Source organism: Lacerta agilis, chromosome 16 (genome assembly GCF_009819535.1).
Source record: "Lacerta agilis isolate rLacAgi1 chromosome 16, rLacAgi1.pri, whole genome shotgun sequence".
Classification (NCBI taxonomy): domain Eukaryota; kingdom Metazoa; phylum Chordata; class Lepidosauria; order Squamata; family Lacertidae; genus Lacerta; species Lacerta agilis.
The window spans coordinates 34,676,654-34,688,273 of record NC_046327.1 but is presented as its reverse complement, the minus strand read 5'-3'; the positions used below and the strand labels follow the sequence as shown (position 1 = coordinate 34,688,273).

Below are 11,620 nucleotides of genomic sequence, written 5' to 3'. Positions count from 1 at the left end.
ACCAGCATTTTGGGTGCTCATAATGTAAATGGGAGCAATGGGCCCCTTGCTGGTCTTGGGATCTCAGCAGATGCCCACCCTTGCTACCCTCTGGAGCTAGCCATGCCTGTCCTCTAGTGGAATATGAAGCAGTCACTTGAGCAAGGTCTGGACACAGAAAGTGGGAACTGGATGGGGCATAAGGATTCCAGACTGGTTCAGAATCACATACCTTTGGGGCATTCCATCCCAGAGTTTGTATTTGTTTTCATTTATTATGTATGTAGCTATTTAAAGTATCTTCTGTCTTTCCCCCTAAAGTAAATGTTCAAACCAAAAATAAAAATAGAGATCAGTAGAGTTACCTGCTAGGCTTAGCCATTTTGTTAGCTTCTTTTCCCCGTGGAAGATCTAAGGAAGAAAAGTTCACTTAGTATTCCGCAGACAGCTTCCAGGTTATGTGGCCAGCATGACTAAGCCGCTTCTGGCGAACCAGAGCAGCACACAGAAACGCCTTTTACCTTCCCGCCGGAGCGGTACCTATTTATCTACTTGCACCTGACATGCTTTTGAACTGCTGGTGGGCAGGAGCTGGGACTGAACAACAGGAGCTCACCCCGTTGCGGGGATTCAAACCACCAACCTTCTGATTGGCAAGCCCTAGGCTCTGTGGTTTAAACATGACATGCAGCTCTCTCCCTACTACTTCAAAGGAAGAGACTGAGAGCTAGACTCATTTGAAGGGTCAGGGAAAGATATATGAAAAGCCTTGCACTTCAGCCCAACCATCTGCTTTTGTTTAAAGCAGGGCTGGGAAATGTGTGCCCTTGCAGATGTTGTTGGACTCCAGCTCCCATCAGCCTCAGCCAGCATGTCCAATGCTAAGGGATTATTGGAGTTGGAGTCCAAGAACACTTTCCCCATCCCTGCTGATTTAGAGCTTCAAATGGGCATTTATACATACATTATATAAGTTCATCTCTTATAAATATCCCAAGGAATGGGTTGCGGGTGATTGGTACTAGCAAAAAAGTGTTCATTCCAGCTGGCATTTTCCTGGTACAAACTGAACAATGCTGAAAAACCTACCCAGAGATTGCCCAGAACAGGAAAAAAATGTATTGTTTTGAGAGGGCAGGGGTGTTTCCACCCCTTGTCACTCTTAAAACGTTATGTCTCTTGTCCCCTGTTTTGAGCCAACCTTCCTGTTTTTCTGCTTCTCCCTAAAGGAGTTAACTTCAAAGGTTTTGTCAACTCCCGCCCATCACATTTAAGCAGCTAAGACGATGATCCACTTATTACAGACCCTCCTCCTCACCTGCTTTGCAGTCACTGTGCAAGCCAAGATCTTTGGTCGCTGCGAGTTGTTCCACAAACTGAAAGTTAGCGGACTGGATGGATATGAGGGGTACAGCCTGGCCAACTGTGAGTGCAGTTTCTCAACGCAGGGCACACTTCAAATGTTGTGGGGAGGAAGGAGTGAGATAACAACCATGGTCTTTCCAGACACCATTCCCGTGTCTCTATGTCCACAAGAGGGTGGCAATTGATTTGCTTTGGCCTAAAACCTGTCCCAGCTTCCTTCTTATGAATGCTTCCCCAAAGTACGCCATTATCTGAAGACCAAATGAATGAATGAATGAATGAATGAATGCCTCTCTGAATAAATGCCTCTCTACTTCCCATTCTTGCTCTGAGCCAGCATTGCCTTATGGCAGCCTTTCTCAACTTTGGGTCCCCAGATGTTTTTGGCCTACAACTCCCATCATCCCTAGGTAGCAGGACTAGTGGTCAGGGATGATGGGAGTTGTAGTCCAACAACATCTGGGGACCCAAGGTTGAGAAAGGCTGCCATAAGGCAACATGAGATAATCCTCTCTAGAAGCAGATTTCTATTACACAAATGGAAGGTACACAGATCTGACAGAGGGCTCATCCACACTTCCCTTTTTCTCTGCTCTTTCTAGGCACAGTTCCAAGCTTTCCCAGTCTGTGTCTGAGCACGTGTGTTTTTTTTTTTTTTTTTTGCACTGCCACATTCAAAGTGTTGGTGCTGACCTTTAAAGCCTTAAACGGCCTTGGCCCAGTATCCCTGAAGGAGCATCTCCATCCCCATTGTTCTGCCCGGACACTGAGGTCCAGCGCCAAGGGCTTTCTGGCGATTCCCTCACTGTGAGAACCAGGCAGAGGGCCTTCTCGGTAGTGGCACCTGCCTTGTGAAACACCCTCCCATCAGATGTCAAGGAAATAAACAACTACCTGACTTTTAGAAGACATCTGAAGGCAGCCCTGTTTAGGGAAGTTTTTAATGTTTGAAGTTGTATTCTGTTTTTAGTGTTCTGTTGGAAGCCTCTCAGAGTGGCTGGGGAAACCCAGGCAGATGGGTGGGGTACAAATAGAATGATGATGATGATGATGATGATGATGATGATGATAATAATAGTTTTTATTATTACCCAGGAAAATCCTCTATTTAACACTGAATTCAAATTACTGGTAGGTAGCCGTGTTGGTCTGCCATAGTCAAAATAATAATAATAATAATAATAATAATAATAATAATAATAATAATAATAAATTCCTTCCAGTAGCACCTTAGAGACCAACTAAGTTTGTTCTTGGTATGAGCTTTCGTGTGCATGCACACTTCTTCAGATACACTGAAACAGAAATCACCAGACCCTTATATATAGTGAGAGAGTGGGGAGGGGTATTACTCAGAAGGGTGCTGGGAATGGGTGATTGGCTATATAAGGGTATGGTGACTTCTGTTTCAGTGTATCTGAAGAAGTGTGCATGCACACGAAAGCTTTGTTACTAAAGATGGAAAAATCTGTCAGTTTTCCAAGTGTCTCATTTTTCCAAGCTTAAATTCAGTTCAGATACACTTCTGTTTCAGTGTATCTGAAGTGTGCATGCACACGAAAGCTCATACCAAGAACAAATTTAGTTGGTCTCTAAGGTGCTACTGGAAGGATTTATTTTTTATTTTTTATTTTGTTTAAGCTGTTTTGCTTTGCCTTACCACTTTCCCCAAGAAACTCTCTCCAAATTTAGTGCTAAATCAGAGCAAACCTCAATCCAATCAAAATCCGATTAAAGTTTGTGCCGATTTGGTGGTTTTTTGAAACGTGATTTATATTTTAGTAATCTGTAGCAGCTTTGCCCCTGCAGCTCCTCCTTTTCCAGCTGCTCCCATCCCCAGCTTTTTTGGAACAATAAATTGGCTGCTAATACAGAGTGTACCTTCCATTCTTCTCCCTGAAGGGATCTGCATGTCGTTTTTTGAGACTGGCTTTGACACAGAGGCTATTGACAGGCGCAAGGATGGCACCAAAGACTACGGCATCTTCCATATCAACAATGGCTGGTGGTGTAAAGATGAAGGTACCCTCTCGGAGAACCTTTGCTCCATGTCTTGCGCAGGTGAGTTCCTTCCTGCTTCCCCCTGCCGCAAGTGGCACTGTGCCAGAGGGGACAGGCAAAATGGTGGGGTGCTGCAGAAAATGGAACAGCTTGGCAAATGCTATGTTAGAGGTGCGGAACCTGGTGCTGTCCAGATGTTGTTCAAGCCTACCACCAGCCCCAACCCAACATGGCCAACGGTGAGGGAAGATTGAAGCAAAAACTTGGAGGGGTCACAGCCTCCCAGTCCTTGGGATACATACTACTGGATTTCCTGGCATTTTTGTTTTATATTTCCAAATTAAAACAGAGCTTGATTTAATAGCATAATACCTCTTAGGTTAATAAGCACATTTTAGTCTTGTCAGTAACAACCCATTGCTGAATTCATATTTTTATGTTAAAATGTTGATCCCTCCAAACACAACAATGCAGTTCAAAAATATAAATTAATATTGTTATATTTAAAATGCTAATACATCCAAACATAATCATCCAGCTCAAAAATGTAGGCAGAAGATGATCTTTTTTTTTTTTTAAGGATATCTTACTCTTGTTCAGAATGTCAGTAAGCTGTTTCATAAGAGTTCATAGGCTGCAAAAGACTGGCAGCTGGTTCAAGAATAATGCAGGAGCAAATACTGAGCTTTTCCTATTCCACCTCCAAAAAACCCCTGACTGTTTGGTTTGCATTCAAGTGTTTTTACCATTACATTGGAACTAGTCAAACTGTCCTGTCCCTAATTTTTACATGCAGACTGTAAGGTTTGCCATTTCGGCAATTACATCCATCAGCAATTTCCTTGCCCAGGTAAGGAAGGTATGTTACAACAGCACCACCTGCTGGCTGTTAATACCTTAGCAGCTGATCAGGTGCCTAATATTTTGTAATGTGCTTTCAAAGCGCTCATTACAAGTGCTTCATAATCTAGTTGCAATACCTAACAGCAACCCTTAAAGCACTAAAATGCTGGCAGATTTTCACAAGGATGATAATGGTGGTGCTGCTGATGATGATTGCATAATGCTGTGGAAATGCGGAGAACTGAATTTAAGCTTGGAAAAATGAGACACTTGGGAAAACTGACAGATTTGTCCATCTTTAGTAACAAAGCATTTTAGCCATTGTGATGGAACTGGGCAAAGTGTCCTGTCCCTGATTTTTACATCCACACAGTCAGCTTTGCTGTTTCAGCAATTTTATCTAAAAGCAGCCCCCCCATTCAGATAGAGTACAGGTTGCCAAACTTATTTGGCCTACTGCCCCCTTTACAGAAAATAAATAAATAAATAAATGCTCAGCACCCCCCTGGAGATTGACCTTCTTTAAGTGAAGGGGCGCAGTCTACTTGCCATTAGCCAAATAGGCAGGCCAGCTGCGATCCACTTCCTGGCCCTGGGTGAAGCTGGAATGGGTTCACCCAAGCCTGGGAAAATCCCTTGCCTCTAGCATAACCACTGGATCCAGGGGAGGTGTTCTTGCCGTGCATGCCAGTGCAAGTAGATAAATAGATACCGCTGCAGCAGGAAAGTAAACGGCATTTCTGTGTGCTGCTCTGGTTTGCCAGAAGCGGCTTAGTCATGCTGGCCACATAACCTGGAAGCTGTCTGCGGAATACTAAGTGAACTTTTCTTCCTTAGATCTTAGATGTTCCTTTGTGCCAGAAGCAGTTTAGTCATGCTGGCCACATGACCCAGAAAGCTGTCTGTGGACAAACGCCGGCTCCCTTGGCCTGAAAGCGAGATGAACACCGCAACCCCATAGTCAGGTTTGACTGGATTTAGCCATCCAGGGGTCCTTTACCTTTACCTTTACTTTAACCCACAATGGTGCCTGACCTGGCAGTAAACGTCATTACACAACAGATGAAACATGTACAAACAGTTTTTCAAAAATTTATTCTCTTTCTTTCTTTATGCTTCCCCCGCCTACTTATTTTTATTCAACACTCCCCAATTGCACGCAAGGCTACTACTGACCCCTGGATAGTTCCAGCACTCACCAGGGGCCAGTATCACCCACTTTGGGAAACACTGAGATAGAGGAAGTGTGCTGGAACAGAACCACTTGCTGGCTACTGACATCTTAAGGTAAAGGTAAAGGTACCCTTGACCGTTAAGTCCAGCCGCGGACAACTCTGGGGTTGCGGCGCTCATCTCGCTTTACTGGCCGAGGGAGCCGGCGTACAGCTTCCAGGTCATGTGGCCAGCATGACTGAGCCGCTTCTGGCAAACCAGAGCAGTGCACGGAAACGCCGTTTACCTTCCCGCTGGACCGGTACCTATTTATCTACTTGCACTCTGACGTGCTTTCGAACTGCTAGATGGGCAGGGGCAGGAGCAGGGACCGAGCAATGAGAGCTTGCCCCGTCGCGGGGATTTGAACCACCGACCTTCCAATCAGCAAGTCCTAGGCTCTGTGGTTTAATCCACAGCACCACCCACGTCCTAACTGACATTTTAGCAGCTGATAAAATGCCCAATATATTTTTATAGCATTTTCAGGTGCTCAAAGCAGTTTGCAGGCGTTATCTGTAATCCTTTACAACCCCACCCCATAGAATATCACCCCTCACAGATGGTTGAGACTAAGTCTGAGAGGGAGGGGCCTCCACAAGGCCATCTAGTCAGTTCATGACAGAGACAGATTCCAGTTGGAGACTTCCTAATTTGTTGCTTATTACTCTGTGGCTACATCAACTATTTGGTCTTCAAAAGAGTCTAGCTTAATTGTTCTTTACTGCTGCTAATTTATATAAGCACTTTTGGGGCATTCCTAAATGTGTAGTGGTTTATAAATACTTCTAATAAATAAATGGCTAAAACCATTATCATTTATTATCTGTATTAGTTGTTCTCCCCATCCTTCCAGAAAAGCAGCTACGCTTAAAACTATGATAAAACAATCTAAAATACACAAGTAATATATAGAAAACTGATCTGTCTCAAGCCCTCCCCATGAAAAAGCAGAAAATTAAAATCCAAAGGCCTGGGTGAATAAGAGTGGTTTTGCCTGGCACCTGAAACCAGGTGGACCTTCTTGGTGAGAATGTTCTGTAAATGGGGAGCCACTGCTGGCTTCTCATGTTGCCACCCTCCGCACCTCCCTTGCATGTGGCACACGCAGAAGGGCCTCCGATGAAGAATGCAGGGTATGGAATGACTCATGTGGGCAGAGGTGGTCCTTGAGGGATTGGGGTCCTGAGCATAAGACTTTTCTAAAACTTGTGCACAGGTTGGTTGAATTTGTACGTCTGTATTGGAAATGACATCCCTTTTTTGTGCGTTCAGTGATATACATTATATTGCAGAGCCTGCAAAAATAGCTATATATGTCAACACAGGGTGGCCATTTCTCCTACTTTTCAGAGGACAGTCCTCTAACTTGAAGATAAAGAACCCTAAAATGTCACAGAGCACAGGAGCCTTGAAGATGCCCACCAGCTGGTAGCAACTTGGTAGCAGGTTGACCAGGCACTGCCTGATCAATAGTCTTCCCCACTATACCACTATTTCTATTTAAATTGTAGTACAGTAATTGTTTCTAAATGTGCATCTATATATGCACATTAGCATATACGAATGTTATCAGCATCAGTGTCTCTTTGCTGGTGATGCATCTCCTTTGTTATATTGGCAGCGGTGAATAATAATAATAATAATAATAATAATAATAATAATAATAATAATAATAGTTGTTATTATTATTATTTATACCCCGCCCATCTGGCTGGGTCTCCCCGGCCACTCTGGGTGGCTTCCAACAAATATCAAAATACAATACAAAGTCACAGATTAAAAACTTCCCTAAACAGGGCTGCCTTCAGGTATTTTCTAAAGACAGGTAGTTGTTTATCTCTCTGACCCCTGAAGGCGGGCGTCACTACCGAGAAGGCCCTCTGCCTGGTTCCCTGTAGCTTTGCTTCTCGCAGTGAGGGAATCGCCAGAAGGCCCTCGGTTCTGGATCTCAGTGTCCGGGCTGAACGATGGGGGTGGAGCCGCTCCTTCAGGTATACAGGACCGAGGCCGTTTAGGGCTTTAAAGGTCAACACCAACACTTTGAATTGTGCTTGGAAACGTACTGGGAGCCAATGCAGATCTCTCAGGACCGGTGTTATGTGGTCCCGGCGGCCATTCCCAGTCACCAGTCTAGCTGCCGCATTCTGGATTAATTGCAGTTTCTGGGTCACCTTCAAGGGTAGCCCCCCGTAGAGCGCATTGCAGTAGTCCAAGCGGGTGATAAGTAGGGCCTCAGCCTGCGCACCAGATAAGGGGCCATGGTGCCTTTCACCCTAGATACTCTCGGGTAGAATAATGCCATTCATTTATTAAAAGTTGTGGCCGGCGACAATGCCAGTCCAAGACACTTTGCCACCTGAAAAGGAGTCCAAATGATTCCAAAGGTCTCCCCCCCAGTTGTGGACTTTGGGCTCTCAAATTTCAGTGGCACCCTGCTGTAACTCTAAAATCCAGCACCCCCCACCTCTCGCGCTCTGTTCTACATCACTGTTGCGGCACCCCCTGCAACGCCAGCACCCAGAGTGACGGAGCCAGTTGCACTACCCTAAAACTGCCTCTGCTCCCTCACCCTCAAATAACTAACACTTTAAGAATCTTGCCATACATTTCAGGCACCATTTCCTACCTCCATTTATTTCAGTTCCTGGGCACTACCTAAAGCAGGCCGGTTTAACCTGCTTCATGGCATGGGCCACCCCACCCATAGGAGCCAACTCTGAGGGATCAAGGGGACTTTGGCCCCCCAATAAAATATTTGAGGGGCCTCCCCAAAAAAGTTTATGGGTATTGCCATTCAAATGGTGTGCATGTGTTGCATCATGTGATTGATTATGCAGGGTGGAGTTTACCAGGGCCCCCCAATATTTTATTCAAGTTGGCACCCCTGACCCCCACCCTTGTTGATGAGAGAGTAAGTGGGCTGCTTCCATTCCTGCTACATGGGGGTTGCTAAAGGATGTCGTTAGAAGTGGCAATCCTAGGGAGATTTTATTCTGCAATCAGCCTTAAACTTGTCTTTTAGTTTATTCTAACCCTGTGATAATAATCAGTGACTTTCCCTTCCATTCATACATTTTCATTCTCTTTTCTAGATTTATTGAATACTGATATCAACGATGATATCTTATGTGTCAAGAGGATTGTGAAAGATCCCCAAGGCATGGGGACCTGGTATGAGATCATCTTCTGCTCCCCCCCCCCCAGCTGAATGCCCTCTAGGAGCTAACTCTACAAACACCTCCCTCGCCTGGTTGTTCCAGTGTTACCAAAATCGATCTGCTCTCTCTGTACCTGTATTTCTCTTTCCTGCCGAAATAGTCTTGACGGACACCCCTCACTGCTTTTTACAACAGCCTTACATGCTGGTCTCAAGCAGGTGACATTTCTCCTATCAGTTTATGACAGGAACATCTTCTTCCCCGGCTTAATTTATGTGTGCCAGGCTGCTGTTAAAGGCACAGAAGCCAGGCCTGCTTTGATTTATTTTTAACTAAAAAATCCAAGTCAGACATGGGGGTCCTGTGTGCCTCTAGAAGCTGCTGGGACACTAACTCCCATAATCCTGACCTTTGGTCTTTCTGGCTGGGGTTGATGGGATCTGGAGTCCAACAGCATTGGTTCCCCTGCTTGATCTAATAAATTGTCATATTTCAGTGCTGGATCAATCATTTGGCTTCCAACAAGCTGGATCTCTAATGGAGCAGAGAAGCTCACTTTCTGTTTTCCTGCTTGCTGCCTAAGTCAGCGGCATCCAAGGAAACCAGTTAGTAGAGTTGCCAAGTCTTATCACCCCCGTGAGCGCCTTTCACAACCTGGAAACAGGCAGGAATCCATAGCTGAAGATTTCTCTATCACTGAATGACCGTTCCAGAAAAACCCACAGCTGCTGATTTCTAACTTACTACACAGAAGCTAAAGGCACAGGATCCCTGGCAGAAAAAAAGGTGGTAACCGTATCATAGAGATGCAGGTAGTTAACCAAAGATGGGACTCCTTAACACATGCAGGAATTATTGTGTACTTGAGTGAATCATAGAATCATAGAATCATCGAGTTGGAAGAGACCACAAGGGCCATCCAGTCCAACCCCCTGCCAAGCAGGAAACACCATCAAAGCATTCCTGACAGATGGCTGTCAAGCCTCCGCTTAAAGACCTCCAAAGAAGGAGACTCCACCACACTCCTTGGCAGCAAATTCCACTGTCGAACAACTCCTACTGTCAGTGGTTTGTTTGCATTTATTTGTGCAATAGTTTCAACACATAGAGAACAAAACATAAGATAAATAGCGCGGATCGCTCTCCTGAGGAATTACAAGCTAAAATGCCACTGGTGTGAGGATGTCACTTGGATGTTAAGGAGAACAGGGCAAACCCCAGACAATTTTTGAATAGCTGTGTAGGTGAAATTTGGCAGGTATTGTTATGCAGTGACAAAAGAAGCTTCACTTGCCAAAGTTATCACCTGTTCATAACTGTTAAATGCTCAGGAGGCTTCCTCTAATTTGCACCTGATAATTCCAGTGTATCCTGGGAACACCCCTTGTGCAGTGAGCAGTAGGTGGAAGCCAGGAGCCTTCAGTGTAAACGGCACACTATGAATTAATGGTGCAGTCCAAGATCCATTGTGAAAATCACCAAATGGCCTTGCTGAGGGGTGTGGGTGTTGGTGTGTGTGGGTGTGTACCTGCCACCAGTTCCTATGAATGTTTACTCAGAAAGTAATGTTTCCCCAGTCAGTCCAACGGTACTTACCCCTTAGGAAGTGGACTTTGCTGGAATTGCATCTAGAATTCTCTTGAATTTAGTGGCTTGAACCATGCTTAATTCCATGATGGATTGTGGTTTAAATCCCTTCGTTCTGCAACTGCATTGTCGTTTGAGAAAATGCTATGATCCTGATGCATGAAAAATTGTCCTTAGGAATAGCCGTTGTGGTAACAGACTTCCTCTTTCTCCAATTTGCCTTCTGCAGGAAGGAGTGGAAAAAGCACTGTGAAAATCAAGACCTGCATGAGTGGGTGAAGGGGTGTAAGCCCTGAAAACCTGTCTACCTTCTGTTTGCCATCTCTTATGTCATCAATACAGAGTTGTTTGGGTTTTGTTTTTCTTGTAAAATGCTTCTTAATCTGTTATTTCCCTGGATGGTAAAAAAAAAAAATCCAAATATGAAAAAGAGGCAATTCATGCTGTGTACACACCATACACTTAAAGCCACCCCCCCAAAAATCCAGGGAACTGTAATTATAAGGGTGCTGGGAGTCATAGCTCTCAGAGAACTAAACTACAGTTCCCAGGTTTCTTGGTGGGAAGTTATGTGCCTTAAATGTATGAAGTTCATGCATCTTTAGTTACTTTGCATCCATGGCGTCTACATTGGTCCCCTACCCATCTCTGATGCAGATTAGGGCAATTGGAATCTCCCCATTTGTGGAATGCTCCCCCCAGGACAGTTTGTTTGGCTGGTGCCTTCATTGGACTGCAAGAAGATCAAACCTATTCATTCTGAAGGAAATCAGCCCTGAGTGTTCACTGGAAGGACAGAACCTGAAGCTGAGGCTCCAATACTTTGTCCACCTCATGAGAAGAGAAGACTCCCTGGAAAAGACCCTGATGTTGGGAAAGATGGAGGGCACAAGGAGAAGGGGACAACAGAGGATGAGATGGTTGGACAGTGTTCTCAAAGCTACTAACATGAGTTTGGCCAAACTGCGGGAGGCAGTGGAAGAGAGGAATGCCTGGCGTGCTCTGGTCCATGCGGTCACGAAGAGTCGGACACGACTAAACAACAACAAGGCGCCAGGCAAAAAAGGTTCCTCTTTAACCAGGCCTTCAGCTGATTGGCATCCAGTGCCCTTTTAAAATGTGTTGGGGAGGGTGGGGATTATTGAGTTGTTCTTGTTTTTATTTGTATTACGTATTTTGTGTTTTTATATTATGGTTTTTTGTTGTGAGCTAACCCTAATACTAATAATAGGGGAGGCACAAACTATACACAATCAGGAGACATATGGGTGCAGGATTCTTCCTAGTGTTGCCAACTGAGGGTGGCGGTGGTGAGGGTAGCCCTCAAGACAGCTTGGCTTACACATGTTCTCGAAACAGTTCCCTGCAGGTTTGACCCAAGGTATTTTTCTCCCTCAGGTGGACAAGATGGCACATGCAGACTCTCTCTCTCTCTCTCTCTCTCTCTCTCTCTCTCTCTGTCTCTGTCTCTG

General features: G+C 44.9%; 1 protein-coding gene across 1 annotated transcript; it reads left to right on the top strand.

Annotated features, from left to right (window-relative positions):
• The first annotated feature begins 1,186 nt into the window (after positions 1–1,186).
• LOC117060914 (lysozyme C, milk isozyme-like) lies at positions 1,187–10,505 on the top strand. Its single transcript, XM_033173521.1, has 4 exons — positions 1,187–1,404; positions 3,247–3,405; positions 8,496–8,574; positions 10,378–10,505. Exons 1-4 carry the CDS (start codon positions 1,266–1,268, stop codon positions 10,442–10,444), a joined length of 444 nt encoding a protein of 147 aa, XP_033029412.1. The 5' UTR covers positions 1,187–1,265; the 3' UTR covers positions 10,445–10,505.
• The last annotated feature ends 1,115 nt before the right edge of the window (positions 10,506–11,620 follow it).